Source organism: Elgaria multicarinata, chromosome 2, assembly GCF_023053635.1.
Source record: "Elgaria multicarinata webbii isolate HBS135686 ecotype San Diego chromosome 2, rElgMul1.1.pri, whole genome shotgun sequence".
Classification (NCBI taxonomy): domain Eukaryota; kingdom Metazoa; phylum Chordata; class Lepidosauria; order Squamata; family Anguidae; genus Elgaria; species Elgaria multicarinata.
The window spans coordinates 3,692,937-3,716,991 of NC_086172.1; the positions used below are offsets into that span (position 1 = coordinate 3,692,937).

A 24,055-nucleotide genomic window follows, 5' to 3' on the forward strand; every position below is an offset into this window, starting at 1 on the left:
AGTTCCCAGAGAGCGAGCGAACAGAGAGCGGGCTAACAGGAAGAGCAAACAGGAGTTTGACAGGGGGAGTTCAGCAGGGGAGGTCAAGGGGGAGGCCTCTAAGAAAAAAAAGAGGGGGGGGGGAAACAAAGAAAAACATAAAGAGAAACACACACACCCCACAAAACCACCAAAAAAACCCAACCAAAAATCTTATTTTCCCTTAAGACATACTCATATAGTTGTGTACCTTCAGAGAGGATAGAACAAAGCAAAGGCAATTCCACTATAATCAGAAATGAAAAAACAAAGCAGAAATAGACAATATGGATGGAAAGGAGCCCCTAGAGGTAGTGACCTGCAAAGGGTGTGCGATGTTCGTGTTTCTGCCTGAGCTCAACATGGCGTATACCTGCAACAAGTGCAAGCTGGTGGCACTTTTGGAAGAAAAAGTGAGAGGACTTGAGCGGCGGGTGTCCACCCTCCAAAGAATAAGAGAAGACGAGGAGTTCTTATGTTAGATCAATGTTCTTTTCACCCAAGGACGAAATCCAAACAGCCCTTAAGCACGACTCCACCATTCCAGCGACAGAGGGTTCAAAAGCGCTTTATTGATTAGTAATCAAGGCCTGGTCTCTTCAAAGGGAGCAATCAGACAAAAGACATAGGGAATACAGTACAGTATTTGAGCTTGCAAGGGGCAGGGCCCAGTAGCAGCATTAACCAATCAGAACATAACACTGGGGCATAGCTAATTATGCTAAACAGTTCTGTAAACAATACCTTTGGCCTGACAGTAAGTTACAGAAGTTAACTTTGACACAGCAGCACTGGAGCCAGCTGGAGCCAGAGCTCTTGTTTATGTTAGATAAGAAGGATGCACTCAAGGAGACATTCTCATATACAGGACATCATGACATTTTGCTTGGTGTATTTCACAGTTTCCTTTTAAAAATGGAGACTCTTATGCTAACATTAGAGAACTGTGCAAACATTTCCGTCCTTTTAAAGCAATAAAAAACTTAAGCTTGCTAGCTTCTTTTAGATCATCTGTGGCTTAGGCTTCATAATGCAAATACATTTGCTGGTGGATTACAGATTTTGCAAGATTTTTCACAAGAGACAAAATACAGGGAAGACAAAAAGCAAGGATAAACAAAATCATTACAATGGAACAAAATACAATGCAAGAAATCTTTCTTTTAACTACTCCATTAGGTATTACTTGGTAGGCTACAAGTCCTTTGGAACGTGGATCTTGCACCCACAAACTTCTGGCACGTGTGTAATTCATTTTTAAAACTCAGTCAGCTGCCTATCTTGTGTTTACTTTTGAGTTCTAATAGGTTAGGGGCACAATGACTGGAAGTAATTTATTACTTACATCTTTCCTCTTTAGCTGTTCACAAATCCAACAGTTTTTGGTCACAAGCTTTTGTAAGGCAGGAAGATAAGGGTTTGCAAAGAACGTTTGGCAATTGTGGAATGACTTACGTGTGGTAAAAGGCACAAATATAAGCAAAATCTTTTCTTAAGAACATTTGCTATGGCAATTAAAGAAACACTTGTAACTACTACAGTAAAAAACTTACGAACAGGATAAGAATTATCAAAATTACAGCTACACAATCTTCACACACATGTAAGCTTATTAATTTTACTTATCAAATTTAACTTTAGTGCCCCCCCCTTTAATGTTGGGCTGAGTACTTAGGTTGCTCCGTGCTGGTTTCTTCGCCTGTGTTGCTGGTGGCTTCCGGTGCACCAGAAGGCAGATGGCCATTGCTTTGCCTGTGTCCTCCTGGCACGTGGGGCCAGGGGAGGCTTTATTTTAGAACAATGTGTCCATTTATCTGTCTCTTAATAATTTCACAGCAGAATGACTTACAAGTACAATGCATTAAGGACTTTCTCACTTCTGGGGTTCTACTTTTGAGTAGGCAGGCTGGAACAGGTGGATAGGGTTCTTCTAATGACAATCTCTGGAAAGGTACAGCGTAACGCTGGAGCTGAAAAAGAAAACTGCAGGGCAATTACATATTCTTGGAATAAAACATTCCCCAATTCCCATTTAATTTTTTCCTTGTTCCCCCACTAAAACCTGAGGGGAAAGCCAAACATTAGTTCAAAATGAAACAATTTAAGACTTTTTCTGACTTTAACAATGCAATTGGAAATATATCCACCCATTTCAAGGAAATTTCTAATTTAATTTCTGCTAAGGTCTTTTTTCAGGGTCCTATTAACTCTATCTGTCTACCAGACTGGAATCTTCATGGAGATGCCAGCCTATTTATAGGACAAAAGTGCCATGTTCTACACTACCTAAGAAGTAAAATAGCTTTCTAGATCTGATTCTGTGGTTTCAGGCAAGAAAAAAACTTCTTCCTAACCAGTCAGTTAGTCAACAAAAACAAGTAGGTATTCAAAAAACTTTTACATTTCAACAAAGTCAATCTGGATTCTTAAAAAAAGGATAACAAGTCCATGTCTACAGGGGCTTTTCTTTTGATGCATTTACAAATGAGGCCAGTAAAAACAATTCATTGAGCATTTATTTATATTCCTTGGCTGATCATGGTTCTCAAAAGTCTTTCAGTCATTGAAGAGGCTGATCAATGTCCATCTTGTGAGGTCTTTTAAGCACCTGGTCTTTAAACAGGGTGGTCATGATGATTCTTGGCACATCAGGGGTAACAAATCATCTTTCTGGGTTCTTGAAAGATTTGTGCTAATTCCAAGTCTTCTTTTTCATAAGGTGGATTCAAATACTGAGAAATGGGCTAGCTCCAATCAGATCCTAGGGATTAAAGGTTTCACTCACCAAATAGCCGTCTCCTGTCTTTGCCCTTTCTTATCACGTCTGATTGCAAATTGTTGTTGCCTGTTCCCTTCCATCTGTCGGGTGGAGTCGATTTTGTAACCTTGGCTCGAATGGTCCCGTCAATTCGGTCTCCATGTCTGCACAGTGCACGATTCAACCTACTAGAGGCAAGAGAAATCTCTTGGCGATCGCTTCCTCAATCTAGGCCCTCCGTTCCACTGGCAGGCATGAATCCGACATGGGGTAGATCCGAGTCAGGCGCCATTTGTTAGATCAATGTTCTTTTCACCCAAGGACGAAATCCAAACAGCCCTTAAGCACGACTCCACCATTCCAGCGACAGAGGGTTCAAAAGCGCTTTATTGATTAGTAATCAAGGCCTGGTCTCTTCAAAGGGAGCAATCAGACAAAAGACATAGGGAATACAGTACAGTATTTGAGCTTGCAAGGGGCAGGGCCCAGTAGCAGCATTAACCAATCAGAACATAACACTGGGGCATAGCTAATTATGCTAAACAATTCTGTAAACAATACCTTTGGCCTGACAGTAGGTTAGAGAAGTTAACTTTGACACAGCAGAGCACTGGAGCCAGAGCTCTTGTTTATGTTAGATAAGAAGGATGCACTCAAGGAGACATTCTCATATACAGGACATCATGACATTTTGCTTGGTGTATTTCACAGTTTCCTTTTAAAAATGGAGACACTTATGCTAACATTAGACAACTATGCTAACACTTAGAACGAACGGTGGAACTGCAACAGCAACAAGAAGCACATGAGATTGAAGAGCAACAGCCAGCTGAAGCAGAAGTGGAGTATGCTGAGGGGAGGAAAGCCAATGAAGAGGAAACTCTCTGGAAAAGAGTGACAGTTAGGAGCAGAAGAACTAGAAGGCATTCTGCACTGGTGGAACCATTAGAGTTAAGCAACTGCTTTCAGCTTCTGGAGGATGAGTCTGAAGGACAGTTTGCAGAGGAAGAAGTACAGGAGACACCGTGCAACAATGAACAAGAGGCAGAAGGTAGGTCAACCAAGAAGAAGAGAAGAGTAGTCGTTGTGGGAGACTCCCTGCTGCGTGGGATTGAAACCCAAGTGTGTCGTGAAGACCCATGGACTCGCCAGGTGTGCTGTCTCCCTGGAGCACAGTTTAGAGATGTGACTGAAGGGTTACCAAAGCTCATAAAGCCCACGGACACATACCCCTTTCTTCTCATCCATGTGGGAACAAATGATGTCACCAAGCAGAGCTACAAAGAAATCATTTCAGACTTTGAAGTTCTGGGAAGGAAACTGAAGAACTTTGGGGCCCAGGTAGTTTTCTCATCCATCCTCGCGGTTCTTGGAAGAGGATTAGAAAGGGAAAGAAAAATACTCCGAATGAACGACTGGCTACGAAGGTGGTGCCGTCGTGAGAGTTTTGGATTCTGGGACCACGGGCTACGCTACTTGGAACATGGACTGCTGGCAAGGGACAGGTTGCACCTCACAAGGGCTGGAAAGAAGGCCACAGCATGATCAGGAGGGCTTTAAACTGAATCTTACAGGGGCGGGAGATGTAAACCTCGAGGCAACAATGGATGAAAGCCAAGGCACCACAGTACAGAGAACAGCTCCAATAGTGCCCCCAAATAGTGTCCGCAACAATGTAGGAACAAAGCCAGACTATAAAACACATGGTCTTCGATGTCTATATACTAAAGCCCAGAGCATGGGAAACAAACAGAACGAACTTGAACTCTTATTACTTGAAGGCAAATACGACTTGATAGGTATAACTGAAACTTGGTGGGATGACTCCCATGACTGGAATATTGCAATTGAAGGATATAACTTGTTCAAAAAGAACAGAAGAAATAGAAAGGGAGGTGGAGTTGCACTATATGTTAAAAATACCTATTCCTGCACAGAAATACAGGCGGATCAGACTGGGAGCCCCATCGAGAGCATCTGGATTAAAATAAATGGGGCAAGGAATAAAAAGTACATGATAATCGGAGTCTACTACCGACCATCCAGTCAAGGAGAATACGAGGATGAAACTTTGAGAAACAAATTGCCAGTGTTTCAAGGAAGCGTGATGTAGTAGTGATGGGGGACTTCAATTACCCTGATATCTGTTGGGAGACCAATACTGCCAAAAGCAGCCCTTCCAAGAAATTCCTGACATGTGTGGGTGATAACTTTCTCCTACAGAAAGTGGAGGAAGGAACTAGAGGATCGGCAATCCTTGACTTGATATTGACCAATAGGGATGACTTAGTGGATAAAGTGGCAGTTACGGGAACTCTGGGGGAAAGTGACCACATCATACTTGAATTCTTGATTATGAAGGAGACAAAAGTTGAGTGTAGGCATACACGTACTCTGGATTTTAGGAAAGCTGATTTTAATAAACTCAGAACTATGATAAGTAAGGTGCCATGGCAAATGAGCCTAATGAGAAAAGGAGTGCAGGATGGGTGGGATATATATAGCACCATCAATGTTTAAAAAAGGAAATTACAAACAATTCCAACAAGGAGAAAAGATAGAAGACAACAGAGGAAACCAATGTGGCTCCACGAAAAGCTTAGAGATGACCTGAAAACAAAAAGGGATACATATAGGAAGTGGAAGGAAGGCCAGGCTACAAAAGAAGAGTACAGACAGGTATCACAGAAGTGCCGAAATGGCGTCAGGAAGGCTAAATCTCAGAATGAGCTGAGATTAGCGAGGGATGCTAAAAGCAATAAAAAGGCTTTCTTCTGATATGTGAGTAGTAAAAGACAGAGGAAACAAATGGTGGTTCAACTGCCTGACCCCCCCTGGAAAAAGTGAAGCAGAAGTTGAGGGGGCAGGATTACAGTTTGAGATTGATAAACAAATGGTCAAAGAACACCTAATTTCCTTGAACGAGTTCAGATCTCCAGGGCCCGATGAACTACATCCAAGAGTAATGAAGGAGCTAGCGGAAGAACTCTCAGAACCTTTGTCTATTATCTTTGCAAAATCATGGAAGACGGGTGAGGGGCCGGACGACTGGAGGAGGGCTAACGTTGTCCCTATCTTCAAAAAGGGCAAAAAGGAGGAACCTGGGAACTACAGACCAGTCAGTCTGACATCCATCCCTGGGAAAATTCTGTAGCAGATTATAAAGAAGTCAATCTGTAAACACCTTGAAATCAATGCGGTGATCACTAGAAGCCAACATGGATTTGTCAAGAACAAGTCCTGTCAGACTAATTTGATCTCATTTTTTGATAAGGTAACCTCCCATGTGGACCGTGGAAATGCTGTGGACGTCATATATCTTGACTTCAGCAAAGCTTTTGACAAAGTACCACATGACATTCTGATTAACAAACTAGCTAAAAGTGGGCTAGATGGAACAACTATTAGGTGGATTCGCAGTTGGCTACAGAATCGGACTCAAAGAGTACTTATCAATGGAACCTTCTCAAACTGGGGAGAGGCAACGAGTGGGGTACCGCAGGGTTCAGTCCTGGGCCCAGTGCTCTTCAACATTTTTATTAATGATTTGGACGAGGAGGTGCAGGGAACGCTGATCAAATCTGCAGATGACACAAAATTGGGTGGGATAGCTAATACCCTGGAAGACAGAAACAAACTTCAAAGTGATCTTGATAGGCTGGAGTGCTGGGCTGAAAACAACAGGATGAAATTTAATAGGGATAAATGCCAAGTTCTACATTTAGGGAATAGAAACCAAATGCACAGTTACGAGATGGGGGATACTTGGTTCAGCAATACTACAAACGAGAAGGATCATGGAATTGTTGTAGATTGCAAGCTGAATATGAGCCAACAGTGTGATATGGCTGCAAGAAAGGCCAATGCTATTTTGGGCTGCATTAATAGAAGTATAGCTTCCAAATCACGTGAGGTACTGGTTCCTCTCTATTCAGCCCTGGTTAGGCCTCATCTAGAGTATTGTGTCCAGTTCTGGGCTCCACAATTCAAGAAGGACGCAGACAAGTTGGAGCGTGTTCAGAGGAGGGCAACTAGGATGATCAGGGGTCTGGAAACAAAGCCCTATGAAGAGAGACTGAAAGAACTGGGCATGTTTAGCCTGGAGAAGAGAAGATTGAGGGGAGACATGATAACACTCTTCAAATACTTAAAAGGTTGTCACACAGATGAGGGCCAGGATCTCTTCTCGATCCTCCCAGAGTGCAGGACACGGAATAATGGGCTCAAGTTAAAGGAAGCCAGATTCCGGCTGGACATCAGGAAAAACTTCCTAACTGTTAGAGCAGTACGACAATGGAATCAGTTACCTAGGGAGGTTGTGGGCTCTCCCACACTAGAGGCATTCAAGAGGCAGCTGGACAAGCATCTGTCAGGGATGCTTTAGGGTGGATTCCTGCATTGAGCAGGGGGTTGGACTCGATGGCCTTGTAGGCCCCTTCCAACTCTGCTATTCTATGTTTCTATGATTCTATGATTCTATGATCAGTCATGATGCTGTGCAATGTCACAATTTTTTCTTTCTTATAATTTACCTCCATGCATCCACATTTTTCCTGGGTCTTTCAGTCCCAAATTCAGATTGGGAGGATGGAGTGCTTTTAACCAACAAAGATGTTCCACATTGTCCTGGTCCTGTATTGCCTTAGGAATATTTATTTATTTATTTATTTATAAATAAATAAATTTATTTATTTATTAATAAATAAATAAATAAATTATTTATAAATAAATAAATTTAAAATAAATTTTAAAATTTATTTTAAATAAATTTAAAATAAATAAATAAATTTATTTATTTATTTATTACATTTCTATACCGCCCAATAGTATATTGCTTCCTACAAAAATGTAGGAAGCATCTGCGACTTACTGTATTGCTAGAGTAATCCTACTATAAGATGACTCTTTATTCTGTGAGTTGATCGATGCCTTCATTGGGTGAGTTTACTGAATAAGATTATCCTCAGAAAAATACCTCTGGTTCTGTACTCTAAAATGTAGTTAGCCAACTGGTGACCCAGGGCTGATCTAAATCCCAAAACACATTTTATCTGCCCCCCCCCCCAAATGGCCTACAAAATTGTTTTTGTTTGTTTTCTAAAAAAAGAAGTGGTGAAAAGGTTTTCCACCCTTTCACTTGTAATGTTTCTCATCTGCTTTTTGTATGTAACTCCCGAGTAGGCGTACTTCATACCTGAAACCTTTTCTGGCCTTTGTAGCACCGTAAAAAAAACCAAGAAAAATTCTACTGGACTGAAGAGGGCTAATTACTTCCTGTTTTCAGGAAGCGATGTGGGAGCGGTGACAGAGAAGCGGCGGGAGCCGCTTGTTTGACCTACTGTAGATGTGATGGGGCCCTTATTTTGGAGCCAGACCAGCTATGAGTGCAAAGGAGGCAATTTGCCTGGCAAAATGCATTTCCTGCCTTATTGCTATTGTTAGGGAAACTGAGGGACTCCTGAGAATACAGAAGGTGGTCATCCCTGCTTTAGGGCGTAGAATACCAAGCCAGGACTGCTCCACGCCCACTGCTCTGCAACCTCAAATTGAAAATATAAAGCAGATGGTCCAATATAGAGATCAGAGGATGGCCACCATTGTTGAGCCAGGATTTCAAAAATCAAATTGACTTAAATTAAGTTAAATAAATAATTTGATTTTGAAAAGGAGTTTATAGTGAAATAATATTTGTTCCTGACCATGAGAAGAAAATCTTTTATTCTTCAGGTGTTGAGGGTTGAAAAGCAAAGAGATTTCTCAGTGTTTCCAGTGTTGCCCTAACAATGACTTTTTTTTTGTGCCCGCCCAATGTGGGCTTGCATAGAAAAATGCAGCTGAAGGAGATTAATCTGACAGTCGAATGTCAGTGTAAAAATGTAATTTAGGAACTGACTAAATATGGGATAGTAACACTTTTGTTTGAAACATGGCAGTGCTTCACTTACTTTATATCCCTGCTTTTAGAAGTGACCTGTAACAAAATGTTACCTTGTATTCCCATCCTATAAAGTGCTCCTCTTAGTGTCTCCAGACAGCTTGGAACAAGGGCCTTGTAGTGCTCTTTAGACCTCTTGGGGTGGGGGCGGGGGCGGGGGATGAGTTTCAGGACTGGAAAAGGGATAAAGGAAAAACTTTTTTCTTTTTCGCCTCCCTCCCTTCTCCCCCTGCTTAAGGCCGTCCCTTGCTGTGCTATATAGTATTAGATGTGGTTGGGTGGTTTTTTGTGCGCTGTATTTTAGGTTTTGCCCAAAATGCGGTAAAGGAGCCAGGTGGTGGGTGGTACAGGTTGAAAGGATTTCCTCTTTCTCTCTCTTTGCTCTTTCTTTTTGTCAGGTTAAAAGTTGCCAGCTTTTCCGACAGGAGGGAAGTTCTGCTGTTCTCCATCCTTCTTTCCTAGAATGTCCATAGATAATTCACTAATGCTGGTGTTCCAAGCAGGCTAGTCACCCTGTTTTCTATGTGTCTTCTCCAATCTACACTCAGCATTCTGTGATTACTGAGGATGCTTAGTCCTCGATGGATTATTTTGAGGAGAGTTACCTCTCTGTTTTTAAAAAGATGTTATTTACTCCTGCAAACTTTGGGGTTCCTCTCTTGTTACTTAGCAGCCCTATTTAGGCTGTATATCTATTGGTACTCAACATCTGAGTTCACTTTTAAAGGGAGTGATGAATTCCTTCCCTTGATTTGCTGCAGCATTTCCAAATTACAGTATACTCACTGTAACTGTTTTGTAGTCCTGTCAGTGGGGTTCTGATCCTCCTCTGTATCCAAGCTACTTGCTGGAAAAATACCCCCAAATTAAAAAATATATTAGAGTCTTGTTGCTGTTTATTTGTTCAGATTGTTAATTTCTTTGAACACTTTGTCCCCAAATGCCTCCCCAGAGGACACGACCAATACATGTGAACAAATGTATCGTCCTTTGACACCCCCTCCAACATTTATTTGAAACTGTTTTGAAGAGCTTTTGTGCTCTGAGGGCTCATCTACACCAAGCAGGATATTCCACTATGAAAGCGGTATATAAAAGGCAGGAGCCACACTCCTGCTTTATAATGGTATTGAAGTGCACTGAGAACTGTTGGGGCCCATGACACATACCATATACTGCTTCATACCACTTTCATAGTGTTATATCCTGCTTGGTGTAGATGTGTCATGGGCCCCAACAGTTGTCAGTGCACTTCAGTACCACTATAAAGCAGTAGTGTGGCTCCTGCAGTGCATTTCAATGCCTCTATAAAGCAGTAGTGTGGCTCCTGCCTTTTATATACTGCTTTCATAATGGAATATCCTGCTTGGTGTAGATGAGCCCTGATAGAGGTTAAGTGCCAATGAAAAAGTAGTTTGAAAGTCAATTCTTTTGCCCTTGTATTCCTTACCGTTAAATCCTGGGCATGCCAGTAACCTGGCCATGGTGTGGTCAAGGGGTGGGGCTACCCATCCTCAGCACTCCTTTTCCTAGCCTGTTCCATTGAGAGCCATAATTGGGCACTTCCTTATTGCTGCTTTACTTCTGATGTTCTGTGAATTAGCTTCTCTGATGCTGCATTAGTTCACTCCAATCCTTATCCAAAACTGTGCATTTCTGGAGGGAGCTTTCATTCTTTACTTCGCTGTTGCACAGTTGCACATCTCTGGTTTATAAAAGTAGAGATCTGCCTCATTAGTTCCTTCCCATTTCCATTCCCTTTCAAATAACATAGCAGGGGGAGCCTGGAGAGGGGCAAGTATCAAACCTCTCTCATGGGTGACATGGGATTCCCCCCTCCCCTCACCCCCTGGAAGTATGTTTTTCCCAGCACTGAAAAGATGGGTTTTAGGGATGGCTGGCTCTGCCATGTAACATTGACAGAGCAGAGCCGATTTCATCATACTGTGGAGAATAAGAGCATTGTGCTTCCCTCCCATGCTCATCAAGATGAGGCTTTGCTCCCTCCCTTCACACATTGGGCTAGTTTGCACGGTGTCTTGTTAACCCTGATACATGTGCGAGTTGCACACCATCTGGATTTTCCTACTTACACTCACTGGCCTGAACCCAGGTGGCATAGTTTGTTTGAGGGGGCAGCAAACCTGCCCCCTGAATCAAATGATGTCTCCTGAGTTCGGACAACATGGCAAGCCAGGCCAGACCAGCAAAAGTAAATAGAGGAATTCAGATGGCTTGCAACCAATATGTGCAGTGGGGTTAACAAGCCACTGTGACTTTTAACCATGCCACAATCATGCAAACTGGGAAATTATGTTGGGTTATTGTGCCAGAACTTTTCTCCTTCTGGAACTCTGTTTGTGCTCAGAAACAAACACACATCACGCAGGTCTTACACAGCAGAGCTGGTTTATTTCCTTCAGGCTTCTGTGCAGTTCAGTTCAGATCAGCACACTGAGGCATACACAGAGAGCAGTGATCAGTAAGCAGTGATCAGTTCCATTTTACACAAGTGAGAAACTATATACAGATCTACACAATTCTTATCTACATTACATACAGCTGTGATGAGGCTAACTTAGAATCTTGGCAAGGTTCCCAGAACAGCCTCTATCTCAAAGTAATTGCCCACAGATATACTTTCTCTGTTTAACCCTGAAATAGCCATACACACACAATTTTAATGACTAAGCAAGTATTTCTTTTCATATACTTAACAGTCCTCCTCTTGCGCATGTTGTTTAAATTGTGTTACAATCTGAGACCCAGCTTTAAAAGCATCTCTTTGTGTTTTACCATTGAACGTTCCACCTGTCCTTCCTCATTTTGTTTTACTTTGAATACCCATTTACTGTTAATGGCTTTACGACCTTCAGGTAAAGGTACTAGCTCCCACGTTTCATTTTTTTTTTCATTGCTCTGATTTCCTCTGACATTGCTTCATGCCAGCCCTGAGCTTCTGTAGGTTCCATCTCCTGAATTTCCTCAAATGAAGTAGGTTCATAGGCTATTAGTAAAGCTCTATGAGAAACCTGTTTGCTTTGGTATTCATCTGAATAACGAATTGGAGCTTTGCGTTCCCTTTCTGATCGTCTTGGCATAGTTACAGGCATAGTTTCCTCCTCTACAGTTTCTCCCCCCTCCCTCTCTTGCTGAGATTGTTCAGGAATTTCTTCTGTTTCTACAGCTTTCTGTTCTACAGGCAAACTTACATACTGTTTTGTTTCCTGCATTTGTTCATGAAAAACTACATCTCTGCTCACAATTACACTTTTGTGATATGGAGACCACAAACGATAGCCTTTTGTTTGTGTATCATATCCCAACAGTTTACATTCCAAACCTCTTTGAGCTAGCTTTCCTGGTCTGTTTTCTTTCTGAACATGAGCAAAACATTTACTTCCAAAAACCCGTATATGTGACACTCTAGGTTTTCTTTTGTAAAACATTTCATATGGGGTTTTTTCATGTACAGAGTGGTAAAGCCTGTTTAACAAATAATTTGAGGTGGACAAAGCTTCTGCCCAGAACAGATTAGACAATCCTGACTCTTTCAATAGAGCTCTTAACATGTTCTGCAAGGTTCTGTTTTTCCTTTCTGCAACTCCATTTTGAAATGGTGAATATGGAGCAGTAAGGTCATGTTGTATACCCTCATCACTGAGGAATTTTTTAAATTGGTTGCTAAGAAATTCACCTCCCCGGTCCGTTCTTAGATTAGCTATAGGTTCTTTAAATCTATTTTTACTCCACTTAACAAAGGCTTTAAACTTTCCAAAAGTTTCACTCTTCTGTTTTAACACATACACAAATCCAAATCTACTGTAATCATCAACAATAGACAAGAAAAATCTGTTTCCTCCTTGACTTGTCTCAAAAGGACCTGCAAGATCTGCATGAATTAATTCAAAAATTCTTTTTGTTGTTCTCTCACTATGTTTTGGAATGTTTGACTTATGACACTTGGTTTCACTGCATACATTACATTCTACATAGTTAGAACATGGTTTGATTTTCACCCCTTCACACAATTCTGGAATCTTAGAAATTGTTTTATAGTTAGCGTGACCAAACCTTTTATGAGTTAAATGGATGCACTCTTGGTGTGGTTTGCAATTGGCTATTGTTTTTGTTGTGACTTTGCTGGCTACAACTTCATTTTCTGTACAAGTATTAATCACATACAAAGATTCTTTCATTATTCCCTGCACACACACCTTGTTTCCCTGTTTTATAGTACAATTTTCTTCAGTAAAACAAACCTCATACCCCATTTCTGTTAACTGAAACACACTTAGAAGGTTTGTTTCTAATTCTGGTACATATAAAACACTTTGTAGTTCAACTCCCAGACAATCAAAATATACATTACCCACACCACAAATCTGGATTTTTGTTCCATTTGCAAGGGTAACACACTTTTGCTTTGAAGTAGAAGTTTCCAAGGTTACAAATGAAAGTTTGTCTTTTGCCATACTTATTGAAGCCCCAGAGTCCAAAAACCAAGGATTCATTGTCTCTTTGACTCTTGCTAGAAGACACTTCTTTGTTGATTCAGCTTCATTCATGTTGTTTTCTTCTCTCCACTTTGCTGTTGACTGCTTTTTCTTCTTGTTGTTGCAATCCCGCCTTAAGTGTCCTGTGGAACCACAGTTAAAGCATTTCCTTGCCTTTAATGCAGCCACCACGTCAGAAGATTTATGGCTTTGTTGAAATTCAGCCACAGGAAGTTTAAGGCTCTGTTGTTTTGAAGCTTGTCTTCTTTCATAGGTTTCCAGTAGTTTTCCAGCTACATACTCGAGGGTTAAATTTTTCTCCTCTTGACTTTCCATCATGGTGACAACCGCGTCGTACGATGAATCAAGACTTGACAAAATCACATAGACTTGGTGTATAGTTGTAAACTCCATCCCTCGTGCCCTGAGTTGATTGAAGATTTCTCTCATGCTTTTCAAATGGTTTGACATAGACTCCCCTAGTTTCAGCTTCATTCCATACAGTTTCCGGGTTAGAATTACTTTACTGCCCGCTGTTTCTCTTTGATATACAGCTTGTAGCGCATTCCAGCACTCTTTTGATGTATTCAAAAACTGAATGAAGGAAATTTGAGAGTCTTCCACAGCTAATGCAATAACTGCCATTGCTTTTGCATCGTCCTTAAACCATTTAGCATTCTGTGGATCTGCTCTATCTGGTGGATCCTCTGTGACTACATACCACAGTTCAGCCTGAATCAGATACATTTGCATTTTGTAAGACCATAATGCATAGTTAGAGTCATTCAGCTTTTCTAACAATTGATGCAAACCAGACATATTAGCTCCTGCCATTTCCTCTGCTTTAGGAATTGGTATCTCACCGTCCTCCTGCTCAGAGTCCTCCTCAGAGTCAGCCGACTGAGATTTTTCCTCACTTTGCAGCACTGGCTTTAGCTTGATGTCTTCCTTCATCAACAGTTTTCTGTTTTAGCAGACTCCTGGTTCTGGTTCTGATACTGCACCGTTCCCATCAAGTTCTGGTTCTTCTGCCTGGATTAGGCTGGCGTAGGCTGGTCTAGGCTAGACTGGACTTGACTGGGCTGGGCCCATAACCTTTGTTGGGTTATTGTGCCAGAACTTTTCTCCTTCTGGAACTCTGTTTGTGCTCAGAAACAAACACACATCACGCAGGTCTTACACAGCAGAGCTGGTTTATTTCCTTCAGGCTTCTGTGCAGTTCAGTTCAGATCAGCACACTGAGGCATACACAGAGAGCAGTGATCAGTAAGCAGTGATCAGTTCCATTTTACACAAGTGAGAAACTATATACAGATCTACACAATTCTTATCTACATTACATACAGCTGTGATGAGGCTAACTTAGAATCTTGGCAAGGTTCCCAGAACAGCCTCTATCTCAAAGTAATTGCCCACAGATATACTTTCTCTGTTTAACCCTGAAATAGCCATACACACACAATTTTAATGACTAAGCAAGTATTTCTTTTCATATACTTAACAAATTAGCTCTCAGCTTGGCATCTCTCCGCAGTGAAGCTCTGCTTCCAAGGCACAGCAATCAAGATGCTGCTGTCACTTGCTGGGTCGTAGGGCTCCACCTCTCCCTCTACGATGATGATTTATGATGATTTTATGATGATCATATGATGATTTATGATGATTTTAATTTTTGTGAACCGCCCAGAGAGCTTCGGCTATTGGGCGGTATAAAAATGTAATAAATAAATAAATAAATAAATAAATAAATAAATAAATAAATACGACAGTGAAACCAGTGACCTAGGGAGGTGGTGGGCTCTCCTACACTAGAGGCATTCCAAGTGGCAGCTGGACAACCATCTGTCATGGATGCTTTAGGGTGGATTCCGGCATGGAGCAGGGGGTTGGACTCAATGGCCTTATAAGCCCCTTCCAACTCTACTATTCTATGATTCTATGATTCTATTAATTAGCTGGTCCACAAGGGCAGGGCTTTTTGTGTAATATTCCTGGGCCAGGGGTCTCAAGCCCCTGGGCAACTGAGAGAGACTTTAGGCCCCTCTGACCCCCCTGTTCTATGGACCCTGGGTGTATTTCATGAGCTGGTCAAGTATCAGAGGGGGCATTGTGCCTCTTCAAGGACAGAAATATGAGCATGATAATTCTGCAGTTTCTGCTACAGGCAAGAACATCCTGACATTAGTTATTCTAAGGCTGGATCTCCAACAAAATCAACAGAGATTCTCTGTGTGTGGTAGATCTGATTGTAGCTTTTGGCGTTTAGTCAATGTCTGACTTAGAGGGCCAAATGTTTTATATTTTAAATCCATTGACAAAGGATGTGTGGGACAACCCTCAAGAGTAAGGCCCACTGTGTTTAGTGGGACTTAGGTAGGTGTATATAGAATTGCAGCCTTAACCAAAATGTGTTTGTTGTTGGAATGGAGATCCCATCTGGTCATCATGACTCTCTCACAGCATTTCCTTATTCTGAATCGGTTGTCAGATCAGTTGTCAGTTGTCAGTCAGATTTAAGCTCCTGGTAGATCATTTCCACCTCTTAAAATTGTTTGAAGGTAAACAAATACTGAGCTAGGTTTCGATTTTGTTCTTTTTATTTTAAGTCAAGCAGATTTTTAGAACTGTAATATTTTAGGAGAGAGAACTCCTGGAACAGAGAGCTGAAATTCATTCTGCATTTTGGGAAATGTTCAAAAATAATAATTCTATGATGGGGTACAGAGGCACTACTAAACTTGTGATTGCACTGCACATGACAGGAAGCCTAATGCAGTAGTCTTGAGTAACCAAAGATGTGATAATGTGCCCAGTGTGGTGTATACTACATGGGATTTAGACTTAACCCATGGAGACCTGGTTGGAAATCCCATTTAGTTTCCTCCTTCTCTCTCCCCCAACAATGACTAGTACTACAAAACATGTGATGTGACACCATGGCAGTGCAAGTTTCCTCATCGCACAAGTTTGTAGGCAGTGAAGCGGAGCAGAGTGAGGAAATGTGCAGCCTGGTGACTCTTCGAAATCCTTGGAGGAAGGACAAGGCACAAATGATATAAATAAATAATAGTTGCCCAGCAACCAAATGCCTTTTCATTTCTTTCATCTTGTCATGGTCTATCCCACTGCCAGCCCTTAGCAGGAGAGACCAGTAATACTTGCCATAACAGCCCATGCAGGTCCCTCGCCCAGAGGGTGCGCTAGTATTCTAGGCCTTGCCACCACAACTGGTCCAAAGCTTTCTCCTTATGGCTGCAGAGTTTACCGTGAGTTCTGTTTTAATTGCTTCTTCTCTTCATCTGTTTCTTGATAAAGGTCTGGAGAGAGGTTTAACAAAGGCTTTAAAGAAGCTGGATGACTATTTGCGAAATCCTCTACCTGAAGAGATAGATGCAAGTAGCACAGAGGAGGAGAAGGCTTCGAAACGCACGTTTCTGGATGGGGATGAGCTGACCCTAGCTGACTGCAACCTTCTACCCAAGCTTCATGTTGTCAAGGTGAAAAGCTCTCAACTTCATGAGAGGCAACCAGATCTGAGAGGAAAATGCAATTGGCACCTAGTTGCATGCTTCCCTTTCCCCTAAGCAGAGAGTAGAACAGGAGCAGTGTTACAAGGTTTACAGTGCAATCCTATGCATGTCTATTGGGAAGTCAGTCCCATGGAGTTCTAGGGGACTTTTGCCCAGGTAACTGTGAATAGAATTGCAGCCTTGATTAGGTTTCTTTTGGATGCTAGGGAGAGCACAGGAGACTTATGGTGACTATATTTACAAATGTACCAGTAAAGCCCACTAGGATCAGGCAGTCTGCTAAAGCAGGCAGGATAACTACTAATCCTACATGAGGATCCCAAAGTGATTGCCATGGACCCCTGATAGCATCCCAGGCTGCATCCAGCCCAGTTAAAATCATAGCTGACTTTGCCCAAATTCAGTAAATGGCCTCCTTTTGGCCTTTGAGATAATATCTACTAAACATTGACGCCCAGTGAGGAAATACCACTTGATCACCCTTAATAACTAGCAAGCAAGCAATTTAACAAAGGATCTTACTTGATGCCCAGGATAGCATTCGCCTTACAATATCTTATCAAATAGCTAGAGTTTGGTGACTGAAATATACAAATCTAGACGTTAAATCTTCCTTAAATAATCAGCATGGGGCATAATCCAATGGGAAGATCTCCTATACAAGTCACATAGAATTAAAATGAATGGGGACTGTGCAAAAAGACAGGTTTTGTCCCTTAGGGGAAGGGATGTAGCTTGGTGGTAGAGCATATATTTGTGCGTGTAGAAGGCTCTAGAGTCAACCCCTGGCCTCTGCAATTAAAAGAATCATGTAATGGCTTATTTGAAAGAACATTGCCTGTCTGAGAACCTGGAGAGTTGCCTGAGCAGACAAGCCTCACTCGTCCCATTTTTTAAAAAAATACATTTTCTTAAGGTTCAAAGGAGTTGATTTGGACTCAGACCCACCTCTGTCTTATAGGCAGATCGCTTGTCCTTTGCTATGCCTCTCATGGCAGGCCCTTTGTGGTGGTTGCCAGGAAAGCGTCTCAAATTGCCAAATGTGCCTATGGCCCTAAAAGGTTGTCTGCCCCTGAGTTAACCATATTGGTTGAATTTGTGGCTAGTAATAATAGTTCTTTCACCCATGTTGACTAACACACACACCCCATATTTTGCCAGTAAAATTAGCTTTCTATGTGTACTCCATTGCATATCCCCATTCATGCATCAGCCATCTTGGAAGATGGCAGCTACAGAATTCATGCAACAGAAAGGACATGACTACCCAAGTAATATGTTTTCCTACAACATTCCTACAAGCTCCAATATTCTCTGCACATCTTTTTTAAAAAACAAACAAACAAAACAAACAAAACAAAAATAAAAACAGGAGTCCCAGACAGATCTAGGGCTAAGATGAGAAAGTTGTGACTGACATTTTTGGCATGAGTTAAGGCTCTGGAGCACGTCAAAGTTCTCAATAATTTCAACTGAAATACCGAGCACAAAATACACAGGTTGAGAGAGCCAGCTCTGGTCTCCTGTATAATATCCACTGTAGACCTTGTATAATTTTATTCCTTTTGTTTGTGTGTAACAAAACCGATTAATCAATGTGTTTATGTTGTATTAAAATCTGATGTTTGGGTCTTTATTCTAGATTGTAACAAAGAAATATCGAAACTATGAGTTCCCAGCAGAGATGACAGGACTTTGGCGATACCTGAAAAATGCATATGTTCGAGATGAATTCATTAACACTTGTGCTGCTGACAAAGAAATTGAATTAGCATATGCAGATGTAGCCAAACGGCTTAGCAAATCCTAATCAAGACCTGCAAGAACCATTTTCTCCAGATAATTCCTGTTTCTCAGATGCTTCTCTGCAATGCCTTCGTATATATAATATGAATGGATGTAATATACATTATGATTTCTGGATGACATCTTTGGGTGGTATCCAATGAATTCCTCCCTCTGAAGGAATTGCTTCCATTAGTGGAATGGGGAGAGGGGTGATTCCCCGTCCTCCCCCATAGCCCTATGCACAGACTCTCAAAATTTGCTCTGGAGGGTCGTGGTACTTTCCAGAGCAGAGTTTGAGTAGTAGCGGGGGTGGGCTGCAGGGGAGGGAGGATAAGAAGAGAAATCCCCATTGCACAAGTAGATGGCTGCTCGCATGAAATTAGATTTCAATTTCCTTTATTATGTTGGCTGGACTGTTAGAAAATGTAAGATTGCAATGTACAGAAGAAAACATTTCTGAATTCTTTACCAACAAGTTGGAAGAAATATTATAATTTAAGTCCAGTGTTTTGAAACAATTTGCTTTGATTAACAGACAGCTGTTGATGATACATTCTTTACATAGAAATTTCAATATACAGTAGAATATGAATGTTTCAAAACTTTTTTGTTGGACCCTCGATGTGACCTGTTTTAGTAAGGTGGAAGGACTAACAGCGAGAAAATGGGCACTATCATAAGGGGGTGTGTGTAGAGCTCTAGGACAGGCAAAGGCAACCATTGTGGGGCTCCAAATGCTTTTGGATTTCAGCTCCCATCAATCCCAGCCAGCATGGCCAATGGCTAGGGGTGATAGTATTTGTAATCCAACAACCTCTGGAGGTCAGAGGTTGCCCACCCCGGCAAACTTTATGAGAAAGATTTTGAAGCATCTTTGGAAGCACATCCTGTTCTCATATGCTTGGGAGACGCTTATCTTAAGAGGCTCAGGCTACTGGGGAAGCCTGAGGGGAAGCTGGAACTGCAGGTGCCGATCCATCTCACCACAGAGCCCTAAAGTGTGGAAACAGTAAGTGGAAGAGGTTCGTGTACATTTGTGATTCAGGAATATTTGGAGGAAGAAAGCTGATACAAAAACAGCCTAGTAAACTTGAAAAGACAAGAGGATACGAAGGCATGACACTGATTGAATTCAGGTATATACTGAAATGTTTAGCTGACTCATAATCAGCAGTATACCTGCCAACTGAAAATGGATGCTTCATATAAATTCTAGGGTAAGGAATCAATTCATTGTCATTTTGTCTGAAAATCTTGAAACCGGTAGCAGTGTCTTAAAATTATTTCTCCACCCCCCACTCGGAGAAATTACTAATAATAGCTGGACATTGGGTAGTTATGCAACAAGTGTCCCAGAGTTGGTGGCTTGCCTTCGTCTTTCATGCTCACAGATTGATTTTTTTCAGAACTGATTATTTTGAGTTACATTCATTCAACCTTTGCATTAAGAGTTCTGCTTGAAGTCACTGAGAACATTTGTTCTGTCAATTGCTTGAAAACCTGTTTTCCTATTTTTCTCTTTCTGAAATGTAGAGGTTATAGTTGGTGCTTTGGAAGGCCAAAGTTTCAGACTAAATAACAGTTAGCTTGGTTGAGTTAGTGCACACTTGGAGTCCTTTGACTTCATTACCCCCCTCTCCCCAGAAGTGCAGGCAGATGTTCTATTTGAAACCAGAGTTATATGCATATCTATTTCAGACTTGGGGCAGAGCTACACCAAGCAGGATATGACACTTTGAAATGGTTTGAAAACTGTATATGGAATGTGTCGTGGGCCCCAACAGTTGTCACTCTTGTTATAAGAGTGAATTATAACAAGAGTGGATTCCTGCATTGAGCAGGGGGTTGGACTCGATGGCCTTGTAGGCTCCTTCCAACTCTGCTATTCTATGATTCTATAAACCATTTTAAATCAGTAGTGTAGATCCTGCCTTGGTGTGGTCTCATGGACCAAGACACATGGGTTGAAGTCCCCAGTCAGCTGTAAAGCTCACTAGGCAGTCTTAGGGAAGTCACTTTGGGCTTTGCTGCACAAGGAATTTATTGTGCACTCATCATTCCTTATTCATGGTTGTATACAGGTTCTTAAGACAATGTTGTGACCCTCCAGTTTAACTTCTATGTCTCACCAGCACTTTCAGTGAGCTTTTTAGAGCAGGGAAAATGCAGTATTTCATTGTGAAAGCAGAAGGAAGTGTGATTTCCTCTTGTTTATTTGTACTATTCTGCTATACCACAGTGCCGCCCAGAGACTATGGCCTTAGCTAGACCAGCGGTTATCCCGGGCTGATACCCGGCATCGCCCCTGTGCGCCCCTACACTTTGGGCCCAGTTTTTCCCATGGTCTCAGGCTGAGCCCGGGACCGCAAGCATGTGGCCCGTTTCCATGGCTTTTCCCGGCTCTGCGTGATTACTCGCACGGAGCCGGGAGCCACACACGGGGTGCAGCACTCCTCAGGAGTGGGGGGAGTGGGGAAAGTTGGTAAAAAAATTAAAAAGCACTTACCTTTGTGCAGGATCAGTAGACTGCTCCTGCCTCTTTAAAAAAAATGGCAGGCGCGAAACCTCTCTTCCTGAGGTCGTCGTGCCTTACGTGTAAATGAGGGCGAGATCTCGCATTATTCATAACGCGAGGGCTCCCCTCCTCTCCCCCAGAACAACAGGTACATCTAGCGAAGGCCTATGCAATGGAACACATGAAACACTTCTCATGTAGTGCTTGGATCTCAATTCTGTGATGAAACTGAAAGTAGATACAGCAGATTAACAGCCTCACATAGAAAAGCTCTTTCACTCAGCCTAATCTAATTCACAGGGCTGCGGAAATAAATTGTGGGGCGGACGCAAGAAATAAGAGACGACACAATATATTGGATTTAAACTGGGCCACTTTTATTCAAGATCTGCAAAGGGTTCCTATCGGGCATCCAGTCAAGCCTGCAAGCAGACCTTCTATGCGAAGGGGCGAGCTTTCTTGGCCCAGTGGGTGGTGCTCTGCTTCTCGCCGCCCTGCTGTCCATCCCCTAATGGGGTAGGGAGACCTTCCCTTGTCACCCCCAACCCATGCCCCCTAGGCTCAAGGTGGGTGAGAGAGGTCGGCCTCATAGATGGTCCTTATCCCCCAGCCCGGCCACAAGGCTCAACACTGGGAGCCCTCGGGAATCACCTATCACTGTAACAGTGCCTATGAATGCTTGCCATTCAGTTCCCTCTGGATGCCCGCCCCTACCTGCCACGGGGGGCGTCAAGCCACTTGGGGTAAGTGACCAGCTTATATCTGGTCAAGTCCCCTCCCAGTCCAGAGTGGCGCGAATTCCTGCCCAGTGCAGGATGGACACGTCTCCCTCTCGCTCCGCCCACAAATCCCTCCCCATGCCTAGGCTTTGCCTGGCATGGCAGAATGGGCAATGTGATAAAAAATATCCCCTTACACTGATGTAATTCTGACATAATTACCATTAATTCACAGAAACCTAAAATGAGACCAAATAAAATAAATAACAATCTTGGCCAGAGATAGTAAAGATACTGCTTGCTTTATATTTATTTACTGCATTTCTATACTGCCCAATAGCTAAAGCCCTCTGAGCAGTTCACAAAAATTAAAAACATAAAATACAACTTAAGTATAAAATTTAAAGCTACAATATAGAAGTACAACCAGAATAAAACTGAGCAGCAGTGCAGAGATTTAAAATACACATTTAATACAGCAAGTTAAAAGACCAGGATTTTAAAATATTAAAATACTGGGAAAATAAAAAAGGGCTATAGCTAGACCTAAGGTTTATCCCAGGATCATCCCAGGATCATCCCTGCCTGAGCACTGGATGCCCTGTGTGGCACTTAGAGGAACAGGTTTGACCCCAGAACAAACCTGGGATAAACCTTAGGCCTAGCTACGGCCAAGGTCTTCACCTGGCATTGGAAAGAGTATAATGTAGGTGCCACGTGAACCTCTCGGGGAAGCTCATTCCAGAGCTGGGGTGCCACAGCAGAAAAGGCCCTTCTGGTAGCCACCTGCCTCACTTCCTTTGGCAGGGGCTTATGGAGAAGGCCCCCAGAAGATGATTTTAGGGTCAGGGTGGGTACATATGGAGGGGCGTTCCTTCAGATAACCTGGCCCCAAGCTGTTTAGGACTTTGAATGTTAATACTAGCACTTTGAATCAGGTTTGGACCTGGACTGGCAGCCAGTGAAGCTGGAAAAGTACTGGCATAATGTGGTCTCGTTGGCCAGTTCTCATTAACAATCTTGCTGCAGTAATCCACATTGCAGTAATCCAGACAATAATCCAGCATTTTATTTGCACTAAACTTGCATGAAAGTCCACAAACTCCTCAGTTTTCCCTCTGAGTGGACAATTTAAAAACAGCCAAAGGCTCACACAATTTTAAATACTGCTGAGAAATCAGCTGGCTCGGAAAATGCACATAACAGCCAGAAAAATCCAATGAGATCACAAAAATCTGTTGAGGCACATGAATCTTGTAGGGTAGGAAAGGAAAGGAAAGGAAAGGAAAGGAAAGGATAGGATTTACCTTCATAATAAAATTAACAGATTGGAATTATTTCTATTTTAAAAATATTAAGGGATTAGTTTCCCCCCTTTTGATTCATGCTCCCCCCTGCCCTTATTCAACATGAAGCAACAGTTGACCCTATCAAACTGTTATGAACATGGTCTGTATATTATTGTACAAAGAAGAGTGATGTCTGTTTATTTACTATTTTGTACTAGATTCAGCTTTTATAATTCATCATCAACACGGCTTTCTAGAACCAGATGTAGAGCTGCCAGTCTCTCCTTGACTACAACGTCAAGTGATAACTTGCATGTGTTTTTCACCTGATACCAATTAAAACACAACAATGTCAAATTCAAATAGTTAACCCATTTCGCTGTGAGTTATCATGTGATGAGACATGAAGTGGTTTATGAAAATATGCGAACCAGCAAGCAGATAGAAAGCCACAGATAGGTGAAGCAGCTGAAGACATAACAGCTTCGATCTTGACTTTGCTCTTGCTGGCTGGAGCATTCCAGGAATGGAGTTCTGTTCAGCAGAAGTGGGGAAAGAGACTTTCACTGGTTCTCCTTCTCCTAGAGATCTCTAAAAATGGAGTGGTGGAGGGAAGAAGGGAATTGGCAAAAATTGCTCCCCCCCCCCTTCTGCCAGCAAGATCATCATGAATGGAAGAAGCCCTTCCATTTGCAGAAGGCGTACTTGGGATCCCAGCCATAATGACTTGTTCCTTTAGCATTCCTCCCATTTCACCAAAACTGAGTTCGCTGCTTTACCTTGCCATTTTTCATACAACTGACTGATGTTATTCATGCAAGGAGTTCTACAGTCTGCATGACATCCTCTGATCTTTCACTGTTTACCCTTCACAAATCCAAATATACCATTTAAGAAAGTGGCATTTTTCAGCCACCATCACTACCACCTCCACCTCTCTCTTTATCAGAGCTTTCTTCCTTCATAAATGCCTATGTAGACACCTTCCCAATTTTGTCCACTAACTT

At 42.1% G+C, this 24,055-nt stretch overlaps 1 protein-coding gene across 3 annotated transcripts in view; it reads left to right on the forward strand.

Moving 5' to 3' along the window:
* Positions 1-19,187, forward strand: part of CLIC5 (chloride intracellular channel 5) — a 313,960-nt gene extending 294,773 nt beyond the window's left edge. Inside the window, exons 5-6 of one of the 3 annotated variants that reach the window (XM_063115946.1) lie at positions 16,523-16,704; positions 18,380-19,175. In XM_063115946.1, the coding sequence (XP_062972016.1) occupies positions 16,523-16,704; positions 18,380-18,547 (350 nt within the window). In that variant the 3' untranslated portion in view covers positions 18,548-19,175. Of the gene's footprint in view, positions 1-16,522; positions 16,705-18,379 lie in introns of all 3 variants that reach the window. The other 2 variants (XM_063115947.1, XM_063115945.1) reach the window with 2 other exon arrangements.
* The last annotated feature ends 4,868 nt before the right edge of the window (positions 19,188-24,055 follow it).